Raw genomic sequence first — 20,542 nt, 5'->3', positions numbered from 1 at the left:
GAAAAGATCTGATTCAACTTGGTATCTTACTTCCTTACTATACCCCTAGTTGTGGAGTAGTGTTTGCAGATTTAGTATTCCCCAAGATAGTGTTATATATTGAAATAGATGTGTTTGAAGGAATATTAGCTATTTAGTTAATACTCTTAATTAAGTGTTGGCCATTAATGTATTTTGATAGTTTGTAAAACCATCTTTCCAACCTTTTTTTTGAAGTTGAGAGCGACTTCTCACTTGGAGCTCTGCAACAGACTGGAATAATGTGGACATTTGGGTGCCTCTGTGTACACTAACTGCAATCTGCATGTAGTAGCAGGAAAAAAAGGACCATTAAAAACCTAACCATCTCTTTAATCTGCAAGCAAATGAAGTATCATTGCTTGGGGTGGCTCTGGTAGATATCAGGAAATCTTCAGTGGCCAGAATTTGGAAGAGGGAATGGCTGTTACCAAGGTGGGTTCTGTAGAGTTGAGGGGAGCTTGCAGAGGTAGTAGTCAAGGGGTGACGTGGAGGAGATTGAGCTGTTAAACTTGGAAAGGGAGTTAAAACCGTTTTACCAAACAAGGAGGATGCTATGGATCTGATAGCCCGGGAGCTATGAGAGAAGCTGGGAAGAGGGTTCAGCTGGGTGACTTAGACGAGCTTTCATCTGCTGTCTGGTCTGGGGCCTGGGAGCACCAGCTGTGCGTAGAGAGCCAGGACCAGGGCAGACAGAGGTATCTGATCGAGGGCTAGATCTCAGAGAATGGTTATCAGGCTGCTGTTGGTACTGAATAATTTAAAAAGGAAAGCTAGGCTGTGCCTACTGGATAAAAGGGAGTTAAAGTGAGAGGTGCTGTTTTTTCTAGCTAACGTGGGTTGGGGAAGAGTCCTGTAGTTTTCAGGCTGGGTCCCGTGTGCTGTAGAATCAGGCTGAGTAATGTTGGGTGGAGGCACCAGTTTAGAATTCTAGAGATAAGATAATCATTGGGATTATCACTTCATTGCTTTCTCATTCCCTTAGGTCTCAAGGGTTTTGGGAGCTTGTGGCTGGGGCTGGACGGCTGCTGAGGCCACTGACAAAGAATCAGTTGAACTAAAGACATTTCCTGTTTGCCCTCTATTTACTTCGGTAAGCAGGGCATAGGCATCTTTTATATGGTAGTCAGAAGAGTATTCCCTGGGCTCACACCCAGCAAGTGTTGGTGGAATTCCAGTGTGCTTCTGGGTATCGCATGACAGTTGAGCCAATGTTACTTGAAACTTTATGTTTTAGAATGAAATCGTATAAACTGGAAGTCTTTTTCTAGAAACCAGTCTCCTGTGATAAAAATATCAAAATTCTGAGAATGAGAGAAAAAGTACTAGAATAAAAAATCCAGACCTTAAAGAGGAAAAATGCCATAAATTTCCTTGTTGAAGATGTTTCTGGCGTGGAGCTTAGATTAGTTTAGGCTTCTTAAAAATCCAAGTCCTTTCCACATACCTTTTTGCCAGATCAGTCTTCCTTTAGCAAGTAGTTACGGTTTTCATCATTACTCCAGGATCTTTCAACTGTGTTCAAAATTAAGGTCATCTGCCTTGACAGTTTTCATTACCCATTACATGTGCATGAATGCTTCCGAAAATGTTTGAATGGTAAATCCTGGGGTGGATTAGTTTCCTTGGGGATGTCAGTCTTGTTTGATGTTTGCAGTCATTCAGTTTTAAATAAAAATATCAGGCTGGGTTGTCACTGGGGGGATGCTTTTCCCTTCTGTAAGAAAGACCAGAAAAACAGGTCACAAATTGAACTGATGTTAAATTTAAGTTTCGTTAAGGTAGTTACTCTTGATTCTAAGGTGTTTGTCGTAGTCTTCAATAAACTTTTTAAAAGATTTTATCTATTTATTATTTGAGAGAGAGAGAGAGAGTATGAATGAGAGAGAGCATGAGAGGAGAGAGGTCAGCGGGAGAAGCAGACTCCCTATCAAGGAGGGAGCCTGATGTGGGACTCGATCCTGGGACTTCAGGATCATGACCTGAACCGAAGGCAGTCACTTAACCAACTGAGCCATCCAGGCTCCCTTCTTCAATAAATATTGACTAATCTGTAGAATTTGAGGTTTGAGGTTCTGTTACTTTTCCTTGTAAGGTTTTGTGGTGCCTCAGTAGAAGTCTTTTTATTGGATAATTAGGTTTTAAAAATATAAGGAAATGTCAAAGTAAATAGTTAACAGATTAACATCTTAATTTTTTTGTATTCTGCAATAGAAATGAAAAAATAAGTTCCTTTCTTATTTCTGTCACACTTACTAAACACATTTACTGTAAATCATTCTTCAGTGATTTAAGCTCTGTAAAGTTCAAATTTTTGTCATCACAGTGCTTCTAGTTTAAGTTATGAGTATTAGGGTGGACTGTTTTGCTTGCCTTGAAGCATTTCATTTCCTAAGAATTATGTCATTGAGAAATACATTTCTTGATTCATCCTCTGGCTTAGTAAGCTGCTGAAGCCTCTTAATCCATTACATTAAATAGAACATGTTCCTGTATTATGATTGTGTTCTGATGTGAGCCACCACAGAAGCAGTGTCCGGTGAGAAAAACGCCAATAGTTGAGAATTCCAAGTTTGGGTCCTTCTTGTTCATCTAAATGGGTCTTGTGACCTTGGACAGGCCCCTTTATCACCCCAACCCTTACTTTTTCTTTTTTTTTTTCTTTTTCTTTTTTTTTTTTTTTAAAGATTTTATTTATTTATTTGAGAGAGACAGTGAGAGAGAGCATGAGCGAGGAGAAGGTCAGAGAGCGAAGCAGACTCCCCATGGAGCTGGGAGCCTGATGTGGGACTCGATCCCGGGACTCCAGGATCACGCCCTGAGCCGAAGGCAGTCGTCCAACCAACTGCGCCACCCAGGCGTCCCTTACTTTTTCATTTTTAAAGTAATTAAGGGTATCTCAAATGAAGAGCTCCCTCAAACTGAGTGATCTTAGCTAACATTTTAACATATTTTGTACAGTTGACTCTTGGACAACGTGGGTTGAACTGTGGATCCACTAATACGTGGATTTTTGTAATAGAACAGTATTGTAAATATATTTGCTCTTATGATTCTATTAATATTTTCTCCAGCTTTATTGTAAGAATACAGTATATAATACATATAACAAAACAATTGACTATTTCTTTTATCAGTTATGTTTCCTGTCAATACTAGGCTATTAGTAGTTAAGTTTCAGGGAGTCAAAGATTATTTGTGTGTAAGATACCATCTTCACACCCATCAGGTTGGCTGTTATAAAAAATATAGCAAACAATAAATGTTGGCACGGATGTGGAGAAATTGGAACCCTTGTGCATTGCTTGTAGGCATGTAAAATGGTGCAGCCTCTATGGAAATGAGTGGCAGTTCCTTAAAAAATTAAAAATTGATTTACCATATGATCCAGCAATTTCTCCTTTAGGTATATACTCATAGAAATTGAAAATTGGGGCTCAAACAGATACTGTGAACCAGTATTCATAGAGGCATTGTTCCCAAGAGCCAAAAGGTAGAAGCAACCCAAGTGTTTATGAACAGATGAAGAGATAAACAAAATATGGTCTGGGCATCCCGTGGAATATTCCTCAGCCCTAAGAGGAAGGGAGACTCTGACACAGGCTATGACATGGATGGACCTTGAGGACATCATGCTAAGTGAAATAAGCCAGTCACAAAAAGACACACACTATGTGATTCCACTTACCTGAAGTAGTTAGAGTAGGCAAATTCATAGAGACAGAAAGTAGAACAGAGGTTACAGGGGCTGGGGAAGGTGGAGGGAGGGAATTACTGTTCAGTGGATACAGAAATACTTGGCAAACTCAAAGAAACTCGTAATTTAAAAAAATCTATTCATATATTATGCATAATACTAATAAATCTGAGAAAGACATGCTTTTTAATTTATTTTTTCTCTTTTAAGACTTAATAGAGAGGACATGACTGGGGGGAAGAGGGAAGGAGAAGAAGGAGCATACTCCCCATTGAGCAGGGAGCCCCACTTGGGGCTCCATCCCAGGACCCTGGGAACATGACCTGAGCCAAAGGGAGAAACTTAACCAACTAAGCCATCCAGCCCCCCCTTTTTTCTTTTTAAACCAAAATTATTAAGCCAGTTTGATTTATTTTTAAAATGTTTCTGAGGTAGTACTTTCTGTAAGGAGTTTATTTTCTGTGTATTTGGAGAATATTTGATTTATATAGTGTCTATAAGTCAATTTTACAGAGCTCTAATAAGGAAATGTGATGTTATGATCCATTAATACCCTCTGAAGGTAGGAAAATATTTCACATATATTAAGAAATAAAGACTTTTCTGAATCACAATTCACAGACATTGAGCTCTGAGCTCCAGTTCTGCAACTTGAGCTACAACAGGTCACACGTAAACACAGAAACTCATGGGTTCGGATCTCGAAGAACTGTTCTCCTTAACTGACTGAGCTCACAGATACACAGACAAAAAATACCCCCGGTGAACCGGAGTCTCTGCCTCCTCTCATTCAACAGAGAATGGATCTACGTCATTCATCCAACAGACCGTAAACCGAATCTAATCCTGCTGCCACTAAGGGGCTAACTTACTGGTTATCAAACAGAAACAAAAACAAAGGCACAAACTTAGTGGAGAGGGAGAAAAAGACAGAGCAACAGCACAGCTGGAGCAGTGGGAATGTCTTCGAGAGTCAAGAGAAGACAGGCTGGGCATCACAGACCATGAGGGCCCTTGTGCGTTTCTTAGCTCCAGTAAGTGTCGCTTGAGCGCCTCAGTGGGTCACCTCCAAAACTGCTCAGCTACATTGTCAGGTAGAGAAAAGCCTGATAACCATACAAACAGAGCAGGAACACATTAATTAGTGCCGGTATCAGTAACAGTAACGCTGGTGCAAGGAACATTTGTGAACATACAGATACTGAGTTGCACACACACACACACACACACACACAATTTAATAAGGGGTTGAGATGAGTTTGCTAAGTTGTTTAGAATAATCAAGCCCAGAACTGCACTTAAACCATAAGGGACTCTTAACTCTAGGAAACACACTGAGGGTTGCTGGAGGGCCGGTGGGTGGGCGGGGAGGATGAGGGGACTGCGGGATGGGCACTAAGGAGGGCACGTGGTGGAATGAGCAATGGGTATTATCTGCGCATGATGAATCACTAAATTCTATTCCTGAAACTAATGATACACTCTTGGACTATATGTTAACTAAATTGTATCTAGAAATAAATGAGGGGTGCCTGGGTGGCTCAGTGGGTTAAAGCCTCTGCCTTCAGCTTAGGTCAGGATTGAGCCCCACCTCAGGCTCTCTGCTCAGCAGGGAGCCTGCTTCCCCTCTCTCTGCCTGCCTCTCTGCTACTTTTGATCTCTGTCTGTCAAATAAATTAAATAAATAAATAAATGAGTGAAAAAAGAATACCCATTTTTTTGGGTCTTTATCAAATTTCGGGTATCAGTGGTTCTTTTTTTTTTTTTTTCCCCCAGTGGTTCTTTTTAACACATACTAATAATTCTTCAACCTCAGTCTCTAAAACTCTTATGTATTAGTGCATTTTTATTAAAAATAAAAGAAAAGAGTATATATCATCCACGAACCCTGTACTGATAGTACCTAGTGTTTTTTTCCCATCTTCATCAGTCTATGTTTGTGTGCTGTACACATGTAGAGAGGGAAAATTTTCATCTGGTTGGGATCATACATGGCATTTTATATTGTCTTCACTTGACTTGGAGAAATGTTTATGTTACTAAAAATTCTTGGTAAAAATAGCTTTTATTTATTTCATAAGGTTCCTCATATAAATGTACTGTAATTAGCTTATTTTATCTTACAATTTTGTTTAATTTGTTTCTTTCTCCCAATTTGGAAGTACATAGACGTTGTCATGGTATCGGTGTCATGGACATAGTAGAGCTGATTAAAATTGTTAAGTTAGATGCTAATGAGTTGTTTATTGAGATTATCAACAGAAATGGAAGCAGTTGGCATAGTTTGTTCCTCTCCGATGACCAGCTAATCTTCATCAACTCAGGGATTCTGATAAAATCGAGGCATTTAGAAGTTTACCTAGTATGAAGTACTGTGTGGCAGTTAGAGAGAATTGTGTGAATAGGAACATCATAGAAATTCTTCTTAATTCTAAGGCTATAAAAAATAAGTCATGTATGTTACTTAGCAAAATCAACTTTTATATGCTTTATGAGCAGAGGAAGTGTTGCTTAACCCACTGAGCCACCCAGGCGCCCTTGTGTTGCTTAAAATACAGCGAAAGAAAATATTGTAACTTTTACACGCACTTTCTTTTATTAACATCATTTAAATGTAGTTGTCTTTGAATTGGAATGTAAGTGGTGATTGGAAATAATCATATCAGAATACGCCTGAATAGACTAATAATTGTGGTACAGGCTTGTTACAGAATTAGCATTATTTAATTTGTTATACCTAAGATAATTAAATATTTTGAAGGCTAAGATCAATAAATTTGTCCCCTATAATGTAAGCTGGGTTGTAAAATATTGACATCCAGCAGGATATCAAATCAGGGTACTCACAGTTTCTGTTACTGTCAGAATGAGCCCCCAAAAAAGTAATCTAGAAAGACAAAAATATTTCTTGGTGGTGGTGATTGCAATGCCTATTGGTAGCTAAACCCATCAGGTAATGTTCCCAACTAGTTCAAGGCTACAGTTGTCTTCTTGAGGCAGGGGGTTGTCAGCGAGCAGGGACGCAAGCTACCCGAGTATTGTGTCAGTGAATGGAAGTACACGGTTATGGAGTTTTCCTTTTCCTGGACATTTAAAGGATTCTGATTAGAGGAAAGTGTAATGTTCTTTGGTGGATACTCCAATCACCATATATTTTCTCAGAATTGATCCTTAAAGTATTTTAATTTCACAGACTTTCGGACCTAGGACTGGAGTCTTCCAGGTAGATTGTCATTATATCTACCTTATAATATAGCTCTGAGCCAGGAAGTGTGTTAAATTGGTGGCCATCTATAGTGTACCGATTGCCAACTAATTAGATGCTAATTAGATGCTAAAAAATCAAATGCAACCAATTCCCAACAAATTAGGAATTGGTTGCACTTGATTTTTTATTAAAGATTTTATATATCTATTTGACAGATCACAAGCAGGTAGAGGGGCAGGCAGAGAGAGAGGGGGGAAGCAGGCTCCCCACTGAGCAAAGAGCCCAATGTGGGGCTTGATTCCACGACCCTGAGATCATGATCTGAGTTGTAGGCAGAGGCTTAACCCACTGAGCCACCCAGGCACCCCACATTTGATTTTTAAATCACTTATACAAGACTACATGATAGGTAGTAACCATGAGTATTGCTATTTGTATTTCCAACTTAAATTTGTTTTCTTTACTTCTTAATTATAGACCATATTTTTTCAAATTAGCTTTGAGTTTTCTTTTTTAAGAAATTAAGTAGATTTTGATATCAGAGTAGTTTAGGACATCTTTGTGTTTTTATTTTTTTTTTTTAAAGATTTTATTTATTTATTTGTCAGAGAGAGAGGGAGAGAGAGCGAGCACAAGCAGGCAGAGAGGCAGGCAGAGGCAGAGGGAGAAGCAGGCTCCCTGCCGAGCAAGGAGCCCGATGTGGGACTCGATCCCAGGACGCTGGGATCATGACCTGAGCCGAAGGCAGCTGCTTAACCAACTGAGCCACCCAGGCGTCCCTGTGTTTTTATTTTTGAAATAATCCCGATGCAGTGCCTGGATGGCTCAGTCAGTTAAGTGTCCAATTAAGCATCTAACTCTTAGTTTCAGCTCAGGTATTGATCTTGGGGTCCTGAGAGCCAGCCCTGCCTCAGCTCTACGCCCAGCGGGGAGTTTGCTGGAGTTTCTGTCTTGCCCTCTTTCCCCCCACCCCCCAGGTTATGCCTTCTCTCCCTTTCTCTCATATTATGTAAGTGAATCTTTTTAAACAAAATAAAATCAGTCTGAACTTCAGTTCAGTGTTTCGTGAAACTTAACAAAAGAAAACAATTACAGAAATAAGTTCTTTCAGTACAATGCAGACTTTGAATCAGGTGCTGAAATTGATTTCCTTTGGGGGCCTCCATGAACTGCTGTTTAAAAAAAATGCAGGACACTAATTGTCTAATTGTAGATTTTGAGTGAACAGGCGAGGTCTGGGAGAGGTACTTTTGGATGTCTTGGGAGGACAGTGGCAGGTTCTGCTTTCTTAAAGGTCCTGAAGACCTTCCCTGTTCAAAGATAATACTATCTTGGGACCCATGGTTAAGTCTGCCCAACAAATAAATTCTGCCTCTGGTCCCTGGCACATGACTCCCCCTTTGTCTTTGAGTCTTAACAGTGTTTTTTAAGCCTGAATGAGGTACGTGAAGGCAGATGGGTCAGGAGACAGGTGTACTATCAGAGTACATATACACCCATTTGGGGAGCAGTTTACGTAGAAGCCGAAATTGGCCTATTAATATTGATGCCATTTCTACAGAGCACCTTTGGTGTCCTACTGCAGAGCTCACTCATCCATAAACCTCGCCATACTTCCCCAGCCTTTAAGATGTTTTTTCTTTTGTCTAGCTAGTGGTGAGCTCTATTAGATTTTTTCCTGTTATCAGCTAAATCCTTGCAGTGGAGGAACTTCTGAGAAATAACTTTGCTTATTAATTCTTTCACAGAGCCAGAATGTGCAAAATGCAAGCATGAGAAAAGTAAACTATTAGATATTATTGATCACATCACTGCTTTACGGTGAAATTCAGATAGCGGCTATTAATTAGAATAGCTGCTGTTCCAGGAGCTACCGGTGTAATCTTGCAGGTGTAATCTTTTAGGGTGTGCCATTCAGACCCCTTAAAATGAAAAGCTAAAACTGACCCAGATTTGCTCACAGTCTGCGAGATGCTTTTCTTTGTACATTATCATTTGTTCTTCACAAGGACCTTTGAGGGTGAAGAGTAGGATTCCTGTTTTAAAAATGCTGAGATGGGGGGACACCTGGCCAGCCCAGTCGGTAGAGCACGAGAATCTTGGTCTCAGAGTCGTTGAGTTCAAGCCCCATGTTGGGCATGGAGCGTGCTTTTAAAAAATGCAGAAATGGATAGTTTAAAAGTAGTTATTGCCTTGGTAAGGTAAAATAGCCAGGAAGTGTACAGTGAAGTTAGGGCTCATCTCCAGCTACTTTAATTCCAATTCCCGGACTCAAGTCACTGTATGGACCTCCCTTTCTTTTTATAGCTTACAGTTCATAGCCTCCTTCACTACCGGTATTTTTAAAAATTCATTTATGGGAGTGCTCTCAAAAGTGTCCTGCAATTCCTGATGGTCCCTGAAGCCTCAGCAAGGGATCCTTGAGGTCAAAATGATATTTTATTAGCCTTTTTCTCTCTCATTCTCTTATGGGTATATGGGGTGTTTTTCGGAGGCTGCATGTTGACAGCAAATACAGAAGCATGTATGAGATCCAGCTATCTATTCTCTGCCAAACCAGACATTAAAGAGATTCCAGAAATGGAAATCAGTGCTATTTTTCTCACTAAATTTTTGTTTTGTTTTGGAAAATATAGTAGTTATTTTTTAACAAATGTTATTCATTGTTATTTTTAGGCAAATAACAAATACATACTTAAAAAATTTTTTTTTATTTTTTGATAAACGTATAATCTATTATTAGCCCCAGGGGTACAGGTCTGAGAATCACCAGGTTTACACACTTCATAGCACTCACCATAGCCCATATCCTCCCTAATGTCCATAATCCCACCACCCTCTCCCAGCCCCCTTCCCCCCAAAAACCCTCTGTTTTGTGAGATTAAGAGTCTCTTATGGTTTGTCTCCCTCCCAGTCTCATCTTGTTTCCTTTATTCTTTTCCTACCCCCCTAACCTCCCACGTTGCATCTCCACTTCCTCATATCAGGGAGATCATATGATAGTTGTCTTTCTCCGCTTGACTTATTTCGCTAAGCATGATACCCTCTAGTTCCATCCACGTCGTTGCAAATGGCAAGATTTCATTTCTTTTGGTGGCTGCATAGTATTCCATTGTATATATATACCACATCTTCTTTATCCATTCATTTGTTGATGCACATCTAGGTTCTTTTCATAGTTTGGCTATTGTGGACATTGCTGCTATAAACATTCGGGTGCACGTGCCCCTTCGGATCACTACATTTGTATCTTTAGGGTAAATACCCAGTAGTGCAATTGATGGGTCATAGGGTAGCTCTATTTTCAACTTTTTGAGGAACCTCCATGCTGTTTTCCAGAGTGGTTGCACCAGCTTGCATTCCCAGCAACATTGTAGGAGGGTTCCCCTTTCTCCACATCCTCGCCAGCATCTGTCATTTCCTGACTTGTTAATTTTAGCCATTCTGACTGGTGTGAGGTGGTATCTCATTGTGGTTTTGATTTGTATTTCCCTGATGCCAGTGTGATGTGGAGCACTTTTTCATGTGTCTGTTGGCCATCTGGATGTCTTCTTTGCAGAAATGTCTGTTCATGTCCTCTGCCCATTTCTTGATTGGATTATTTGTTCTTTGGGGGTTGAGTTTGCTAAGCTCTATATAGGTTTTGGATACTAGCCCTTTATCTGATACGTCGTTTGCAAGTATCTTCTCCCATTCTGTCAGTTGTTTTTTGGTTTTGTTAAAATTTAAAAATACTAGTTTTAGTATCTAGTACAATAAGTATCTCCTGAACTTATCTCCAATGAGCAAAATCTTCTTGCCATGCTCAGTAAGTTCTGCAAGTGTAGAGAGATTTGGAGACCAAGAAGTGTGAGAGCTGCCAATTCACATCCTTCCCGCACCTCTGTTACTTTCTCTTTCCCAAAGTGCCTCCTTTCCTGTAGAATCTGTAATTGTATCACCCTCTGTGTTTTTAAGTAACAGTTGAAGGATGTTAACAATTAATAGACTTTATTTCATTTCATTTCCTTTTGTTAACAATTAATAGGCTTAAAGAAGTAAGAGGTTGAAGAAATGCGACACTCCCAAGTATTGAAATAGGATTCTCCAGGCAGTCAGTAAAGAGAGACTAATCATTGGATGCGGAGGGACTGAGCCCCTTGGAGAATTAAGAGAAGGAACTGTTTTAAGATGTGGATCTTTCTGACCTAGTGGGGGTGAGGGTGATGAATCTATGTTAACTGAAGATACACACTTTTGTAAAAAATGTGATCTCTAGTTGCTGCTCATAAAAACCAGCAGGTATCCAAATACTCGCATATTGAAGCATGTGGCATGAGAAAGTTCAGTGAGTCTGGATGTCAAGGATATTGTTCAGTGACTAGAAAGACATAACTAGGAGTTCTGCTGATTTCTGATTTCACAGACTGACTTACTTTTCTTTCTCTTTTTACCATCTTCGCTCTGTCCCTCAAATTTCTGTATTCTTCCCATGTTTTAGTGTTAAATAATTTGACCTAAGGGATCTTATTTGAGGGAAAGCCTGTTATGGCAGTTTTATGTCAGGTGGAAGGATAATACTGATTGAACAGATGTGTGTGTGTTCACAAATATGAAGCATGTTGGTGAAATCAGTTCAGTTTATGATATTGGAAACATGGTAGGCACTGAATTTTTTCCACATTTCCCAGCCAGAAGGGAGTGATCTGGGGGCTCTGGCTGCTCCATCTCTTCACGGAGGGCCAAGGCGATCAGTAATTCAGCTTCACCTTCAACCCGTTTCCCACAGCTGCCACGTACCTGTTGAAAAACTTGGAAGTATTAATTGATTTACCAAACTGAGAACCACAAATCATTACTAATCAGTAGTGCTGAAGCAACCAGGTGTACCTTTTGGAAAATAGCTTCTTCTCTGCCTTCACTTAGATTGATTTCTACTTTTTAAATCTGATTTTTAAAATTGGGTCAGTGATGCTCCCACAAGAGATTAAAGGAAATCATTCATTTTTTAATTGTCAGAAAACACGTTGGAAAGGAAAGGAATACAGCAAAACAAGTTTTAAGAAAGTTGTTGGAAACCATGCTTTGAAAAAGTTTGTTTTTCATGTTGCCTTACCTGCTGCCTTGGATATCCTAGGGATATTTGAAAAGTGAAGATGTTTAAATGTGTTTGATTGGCGGATCTTCTTAGGATCGCATAAACCTAGCATTGACCTAGGGGCTGGGAGGCTAGTTTGTATGTCAGTTTACAACTTCATGATTTAATAATCATTGATTGTATTGCTGAACTGACTCCTGGGTTTCTTGTTTCCTCATCTGTGATGTTGTGGGGGTCAGAATACATAGTTGAAGGACTCATTCTTTCCTCAGTAATTATAAGGCTAAATAGAGTTCTGCAGATGGAGAAGACCCTTGACTTCCACATGCATCGAGATACAGGCGTAGTGGCGGGAGGTCGCATTGGTTGTGACTCTGGACTCACAGGAGGACAAACAAGTAAAGTAAGTGAAAGCAGGTTTTTAAATGGAAGGTCCAGGGAATGAATGAAATTATTAAAATTGGACACCAAGAAGGTAGTTGGAATTTGGAAAAAAGTTTTCAAGCTTGTTCAACAAGCAGGGCTGAGTCATATTTAGGGTTAACATAAACTTTTGGTCATTTACTTATTGAGATAATGCTTATGAAGTCATACTGTGTGTTTCATAAGTACATTTCTAGTGAATGAATGCACGCATTAGACTTAATGAGTCCTAGAATGATGCTAAATTGAGATTATGCAAGAATTTCGATTATTTCAAAGTCATCCAGTTAGCTTTTACCTTGGAGGCTTCCTGACATTGGCCGGCTCCCCGCCTTCCATAGCATAAACTACAGCTTGTCTCTGGTTCCTCCTCACTGCCGGGTTGCTCTCCAGCCTCATCTTTTTAAAGACAGGAGCGTCATTCCTATGAGCCTCAGAGTTCGCTAATATCTAAGAGATGATTTTCATAAAATTGAGTGATACATAGGAATTTGTGTACATATTTGGAGTAGTCTGACTTCTGAGACAGGTGATTCAACTTCAAGGCCATTAAGAATTTAGAGTATTGGTGTCAGTTCAGGTACTGTAGTTTTAACAGATGAATATCCTTTCCTTTTTTGCTTCTGTTTGTTGCCAGTTCTACTCCTCAAACTATATCCATTTCTAGGGAGGTAATCATGGCTTTTGAAAGAGCAAAGGGATATGTGACAGTGAATGCTAGAACTGGGGTTTGACAAATAATAATAATAACATTATTATTATTGGTGGATGTTCTTAAAAGTTTAAAGATATATTTATTGCCCAGATAATATTTTAACTATAACTGTGGAAATTTTAGAAATCACTGATACTGCTGGAACCCATTTGCTGTTGTTGACCGTGATCACCTGTGCAGTTGCTCTCCTAAACCTCTTCCCATACTTGCACTCCTTGGAAGGGAATTCCTGTGTGCAGCCCATACTTCAGGAGGGAGTTACGCTCCCTTACCTTTAGGGCGGAGTATTTATATAAACTCTTTGGAATTCTTCTGCATGGGAAATTTGTCTTTCTCCCTCATTCACTAATTTTTTCAGTCATATACATTAGTATGGACTCATGGATATTTATTCTATACTTTGGATTGTAATCTAATCCTACTTTATTTTGTTGCTCAAATCGTTCCAGCTTTGGCCATTGGGAGCTCTTTTAGTTGTTCCCTTTGTCCCTTTCATAGAATTCCATCAGTGTGTTCTTTTTGTTCTTCAAGTGCTTTCTTACTTTATGACACTACAAGATGACCTAGGCTTAGGGTGCCTGGGTGGCTCAGTTGGTTGACTGTCCAGCTCTTGGTTTCGGCTTGTGTCGTGATCTCAGGGTCCTGGAATTGGGCCCTATGTCAGCCTCTCTGCTCAGTGTGGAGTCTGTTTGGGATTCTCTCTCTCTCTCTCTCTCCCCCTGCCCTTCCTCCCATTTGCTTGCTTGCTCTGTCTCTGAAATAAAGAAATCATTAAAAAGATGAGCCAGGCTTATATTATTTCCTGTCCCAGACCTGGAATCAGCCATTTCCCAAAGAGACTTGTTCTTTTACTACAGAATGGGGAAACCAAGTTCTGGGTACTAGGTGTGCGTGCTTGTTGCTACTAAGGTGTCATTTCCTTAGGCCTTCTCATCTGACCGAGTAAAGAAATAATATATGCGTACTATTATTGTATGAACATATCTTTGATATATACACGCCTACACATATTTCTGTATGAAACCATCTTCTCTATATTAGGCTAATAAACAGTTTCTTTTAAGATTTTGTTTATTTATTTGACAGAGAGAGAGAGAGAGCAAAAGTAGGTAGAGCAGCAGGCAGAGTCAGAGGGAGAAGCAGGTTCCCGGCTGAGCAGAGAGCCCGATGTGGGACTCGATCCCATGACCCTGGGATCCCAGGACCCTGGGATCATGACTGAAAGCATTTAACCAGCTGAGGCACCCAGGCATCCCTAAACAGTTTAGCTTAATATAGTGGGGAGTCCTGTCCCCAATTCTAATCTATTACCCTGTGGACTTTATTTACTTATCTGTAAATTCCCACTCCCAATAGTGAGAAACCTCCATCCGTTTATAGTACATGTGTATCAGTGTTATCAATGTATCAATTGTTAACCCCTAGTCTCATGTAAAACAGCTTTATCAGGCAGAACACAGTGCTTATGGCAGATTTACTTTTGCCCTCATTCTTCTGGACCCAAAGGTTACTGAGGCCAGCACCTTTCCCCTCCCAGCCACTTCCAGACATTTGTAATGAATATGAATATGAATATGAATATGAATGTAATGAATGTAAAGAGCCACTTCTTACATTTGTGATACAGTTAGATTCTCTTGTCATATTTCTGTTCCTTCCTGGGATCCCTTCACCTCCTAAATGATTTTCTTTTGGTTTGCATCCATCAAGGCTTACTCTTTGTGTCATATAGTTCTGAGTTTTGCTACGAGCATGATGTCACATGTCCAGCAGGACAGAATCAGAGAGAACAGTGTCACCCTGTGAGTCCCTGTGCTTCAGCTGCTCACCCCGCGCACTCATGGCCACCACTGATCGTTTTGCTGTCTCTGTAGTTTTGCCTTTTACAGGATATATTTGGAATGTGTGTGGGTAGCATTTGCAGACTGTCATCTTTCACTTAGCATGTACTTAAGGTTTCTTCATTTTGTGTGTTTGTGACTTGATAGTTCATTTCTTTTGATCAATGAATAGTATTCCCTGTACCATGATTTGTCTGTCACCTACTGAGGGATCTCTTACTTGCTTTCAGCTTGGGTAATTATGAATAAAATTCTTACGAACATTTGCATGCAGGCTTTTGGGTTTTTGTGTGATCTGAGTTTTCAGACAAACTGGATAAATACCACAAATGTGGTTATTGTTTTATATGGTAACACCGTATCTAGTTTAGTCAGAAACTCCCAAACCATCCTCCGTCAAGTGTCTGTACCATTTTACATTCCATTATTAGGGAGGGAGGGTTCCTTTTGTCCCGCATCCTGGCCAGTATTTAATACTCAGGTTTTTGGATTTCAGCCAGTCCAATAGTTGTTTTTCTTTTCCTCATTGTTTTTCTTTTCCATTCCCTAACAAATGATGTTGAGCATCTTTTCAAATGCTTATTTGCCACCTGTACCTCTCCTTTGGAGAGGTGTTTGCTCAGGTACTTTGTTCAGTTTTTAAAGGGGTTGTTGGTTGTTTTTTTTTTTTTTTTAAGATTTTATTTATTTATTTGACAGATAGAGATCACAAGCTGGCAGAAAGGTAGGCAGAGAGAGAGAGAGAGAGAGGAAGAAGCAGGCTCCCTGCTAAGCAGAGAGCCCGATGTGGGGCTCAATCCCAGGACCTTGGGATCATGACCTGAGCCAAAGGCAGAGATTTTAACCCACTGAGCCACCCAGGCACCCCTGGGCTGTTGGTTTTTTTACTGTTGAATTTTCAGAGTCTTTCTTTTCTTGAATACCAGTCCTTTATCCAATACATGTGTCGCAGCTTTCTCCAGTCAGTAGCTTCACTTTTTATTCTTCTAATAGTGTGTTTTCCAAAGCAGTTTTTAATGTTAATGAAGGCCATCTTGCCAGTTATATCTTTCATGGATTGTACTTCCGGCATCATCTCTGAAAACTCATTGCAAAACCCAAGGTCACCTAGATTTTTTCCCATATTATCATCTAGAAGTTTTATAGTTTTGCATTTTATATTCAGGCTTATGGTGCATTTTGAGCTAATATTTTTGAAAGATGTAAGGTCTTTGTCTAGATTTAGATTTTTTTGCATTTGGGTATCAGTTATTACAGCATCATTTGTTGTAAAGACTGTCCTTTCTCTGTTGAACTGTCTTTTTGCTTCTTTGTCAGAGGTCAGTCACCCATACTTATGTGGGTCTATTTCTGTGCTCTCTGTTCTGTTACACTGTTCTACTTACCTGTTTTTTCACCAGGATCACCCTGTCTTGACTATTGTAGCTTCATTTTTAATTTATTTATTTTAGAGAGAGAAAGAGTATACAAGCAGGAGGGGCAGGGAGAAGAAAAAGGAGAGAGAATCTCAAACAGACTCTGCACTGAGTGCAGAGCCCAGCCTGGACAGGGCTCTGTCTCATGACCCTGAGATCATGACCTGAGCAGACACCAAAAGTTGGACTGTTAACAGACTGTGCCACTCTGGCACCCCAACTTTATTGTAAGTCTTGATATCAGGTAGTATCAGACCTTCAACTTGGTTCTTCTGTACTTATGTTGGCTATTCTAGGTCTTCTGCATTTTTATATAAATGTTAGATAAATTTGTTGATATCCACAAAATAGTGTACAAGATTTGGATTGGGATCATATTAAATCTGTGAACCAGCTTGAGAAGTATGAGTCTTCCAATCTATGAGCATATAATATTTTTCAATTTAGCTAATGTCTTCTTTGATTCCTTCTGTCAGAATTTTCTGCATATATAGTCTATACATATTTTGTTGGATTTGTACTTAGACATGTAATTTTTTTGGTTTTATAAATGGTATCGGGTTAAGTTCAAATTCTAGTTATAGCTAGTAAATAGTAAGTATAAGTATAGTATAGCTAGTAAATAGTAAAGCAAATTTCTTTAGATTGTTGACTCGGTATCCTGTGACCTTGCTATAATTGCTTATTATTTCCATTTTTTATTATTGATTCTTTGGATTTTCTACATGGTAAATCATGTCATTTGTGAATAAGGAGAATTTTATTTTTTTCTTTCCCAATCTTTATACCTTTTATTTCCTTTTTATTACAGTATCTAGGGTTTCCATTATGATGTTGAATAGGAGTGATAAGAGGGGTATCATAGCCTTGTTCCTGATTTTCTTGGGAAAGCATCCATTTTCTCACCATTAAGTATAATGTCAGCTGTAGATTTGGTATATATGTTCTTTACCAAGTTGATGAAATTCCTTTCTCTTCCTAGTTTGTTTCTAGTCATGAATGGATGTTAGATTTTGTCAGAGGTGTTTTCTGGGTCAATTGATACAGGATTTTTCCTTTAGCGTCTTTTCATGATAGAATACATTAATTGCCCTTTTAAAAAAAATTATTTTTCTAATGTTGAACCAGGCTTCTGTACCTGGAATAAATCCCACTTTGTCACTTACATATATAATTCTTTTTATACATTTTTGGATTTGATTTACTGATACTTAGGTGAGAGTTTTTAATACCTGTGTTTTGAGAGATATTGATCAGTAGATTTCCTATCTTGTAGTGTGGTTTTTTTTTTCTGGCTTTAATATTAGTAGACCAACTTATTTCATTTTTCTTCATTCTCATCTACTTTTGTCCATACATACTATCTGTGATTTTAGCTGTATGAAAATGATACACATATTCTGTTGTATTTGTTCACTTAAATTGTTAATCTCTAACATGCCTATTTAGTCTCTAGCAAAGCACATTTTATGCTGTGTCATAATTTTTGTTTTATGATTTTCATTTAGGAACAGTTATATTTAAAATCAGATTGAATTTAAGGGACACCTGAGTGGCTCAGTCAGGTTGAGCATCGTACTCTTGGTTTTGGCTCGGGTCACGGTGTCTCTGGGTTGTGAGATTGAGCTCCCCCATCAGGCTCCATGGTCAGCAGGGAGTCTGCTTGAGATTCTCTCCTTCTCCCTCTGCTCCCCTCCTACTCCCCCGCATGCTCTTTCTCTCTCTCTCTCTAAAAGTAAATAAATAGATCTTTTAAAAAATCATATTGAATTTTAAAATGAAAAATGTCCCTGGGATTATAGTTACATTAAGATAATGGTAAGGAAATAACTTTACTTTCTTTAGGCCAGAAAGGGAAAGTCTTATAGCCCTTTTGTATTTATGCAGGAACTCTTACCTAGAAAAAATAATGGGATCATATGCCTTATCAGTGTGGGCTCATCACAGATCAGGCCTGGCTGGCAGCATGGGGGCAGCTCTGTTCTCACCCATCCCTCTCCTTTTATATTCTCCATCTTCACCCATACACCATTTCTTTCCCAGCTTTTATGTGGAACAGAAAAATAGAGTTTAATATTTATCCTGTGAAATTTATATTTCCTACTGTTATATTTTTTAAACAAGTTAAAAAAATCTTAAGCTTATTTCTTTTTCTCATGCTTTTGTTCGGTCAGTGTTTATACAAGTAAAAAGTTTTATAGGGTGTGACTGCAGAGGATGATGGCAACATGGGAAATTTTAGTAGTCACGAAGGAAAATAAAAGTATATTAGGTAATTATTAAGATTTTTAATATAAAGATAAAAACAAAGTGTTCATGTTTATATCTGCTTTCTCAACAGGCTGAGAACCCCCCTCATGGACCGGATTGTGGTTATGGCTCTTTTCACCAGCAGTACTGGCTTGATGGAAGAATCATTGCTGTGGGAGTGATCGACATCCTTCCATACTGTGTATCGTCTGTCTATTTGTACTATGATCCTGATTATTCATTCCTGTCTTTGGGTGTCTACTCCGCACTACGGTAAGATTACTTTTGACAGTGGTAATGGGTCAGGTGGAACATCAGATAATTCCTCATTTGATTAGAGTTCATCATGTAATGGCAGAAATCCTATATGACAGTGCATATTTGTTGCCATAGTAGTCTGTTATATAGTGGTGTTTAGAATACCGCTTTTAGAACTGAGGCCAATGTCTGATGGTAATTCCCTAGCTTTTTAAGCTATCAATTCGTCTAGGATAGGACAAGTCACTGTATTTGTGGGATGCTTTTTTGTTTGTGCCTTTATTTTAAGCTCTTTGATCAAGAACAATTTAATGTTCCTTAAATATTATAGTATTTACATATTTTTGTCATTGTTGTATATATTTTTTTCATGATTAAAGGTTAAATGAATCTTGTGTAAGTAATGTGAGTCTTTTGGAAAGATATATAATGATACAAAGTATATAGAACAGGACTAGAAGGCCCTAAATGTCCACTTAATTCCGTGGCTCTCATCAAAAGATTATTTCTCTTTTATGTTCATGACTGCAAATATACACAGCATAGCAGAGATATTTTGCATTATCCTCATGGTAAAAAGATTAGGGCCTTATTCTTTGAAAAATACTTGTTCTATTTTTATTCCTTATTGTCTGCATGTATATGTGGTAGAGAAGGAAAGGAGGATTGAAAAGTATTTTTCTGTTGCTTGTCTGGGACCTTCAGACTCTTTCTTTCTCATGTTGTCATTGTTTTCTCGTTTTTTCAGTCTCCGTGCAGTGGTCACATTCTCACATCTTGGGAAGATGTATTTTGAGATTATTTCTTTGTTGTGTATGTGCTTTTTTCTGAATTATAAAAGTGGAAGAATTGGTATTTTTCTTTAATTTCCATTTGATTTTTGTAAAAAATCTGGTGGCCCATGATTGTTTTTGTGTGTTTCAGTGGTGTGTAATATAAAGGAAAATTCCCCATCTAGGTATTCTCAATCTGACATGTCTCCTAATGCCACGTTAGAGCAGATTCACAATTATACAGTGTTTATAACTGAACTCTGTAATAATTTTTCTTATGTATTTAATTGCATTTGTGTATACACTAATTAAGAATATTCATGACACTTAAGACATCAATGATATTGGAACTGACGCTTTGAAGCATTTACATTTTGTAACTTTATAAATGTATATTTATTTCAGAAAAGCTACTTTTTCTTTGAACAAAAATCAGCGAACACTTTGAAAGTATTGCCATTTTCCTTGTTTTGTTTTTATATCTGTCACTTTACAGTGTGTATCCTTGGATTTGTTTAGACTTCTCAGGTAAATATCGAGAATATTTATATAACTACATAGTGAATCCCAACCTGGATATGACATCTCACTTCATATCTCAATAAACCAAGGGATATTGAAATCCTCCTGCATTCGAGATAGTAAATATACAATTCCCAGCAAAATTACCGAGAGTTTTTTTTATTGCTTTGGTGTGTCTCTTGAAATTCTAGAACTGGAGAGCTTTGAGGAAGCAGCAGAGGAGCCTGGGAACCTGAAAGCTATTGCCTCTGCATTATAGTCTTGTCATTTCCTTTTAGTGTCCTTGAGAATATGAGTTGCTGAGTTTTCTAGAAGAGGAAAGGCAGCCAGGAGATTGATATTTCC

General features: G+C 38.7%; 1 protein-coding gene across 6 annotated transcripts in view; it reads left to right on the top strand.

Annotated features, from left to right (window-relative positions):
- Positions 1-20,542, top strand: part of ATE1 (arginyltransferase 1) — a 168,904-nt gene that overhangs the window by 59,236 nt on the left and 89,126 nt on the right. For all 6 annotated transcript variants that reach the window (XM_044240653.1, XM_044240651.1, XM_044240650.1 and 3 more), the window contains exon 9: positions 18,736-18,917. In XM_044240653.1, the coding sequence (XP_044096588.1) occupies positions 18,736-18,917 (182 nt within the window). The remainder of the gene's footprint in view (positions 1-18,735; positions 18,918-20,542) is intronic.

This window comes from Neovison vison, chromosome 2, assembly GCF_020171115.1.
Source record: "Neovison vison isolate M4711 chromosome 2, ASM_NN_V1, whole genome shotgun sequence".
In the NCBI taxonomy this organism is placed as follows: Eukaryota; Metazoa; Chordata; class Mammalia; order Carnivora; family Mustelidae; genus Neogale; species Neogale vison.
The sequence above is the reverse complement of the archived record's forward strand: the minus strand, read 5'-3'. Positions and strand labels throughout refer to the sequence as shown.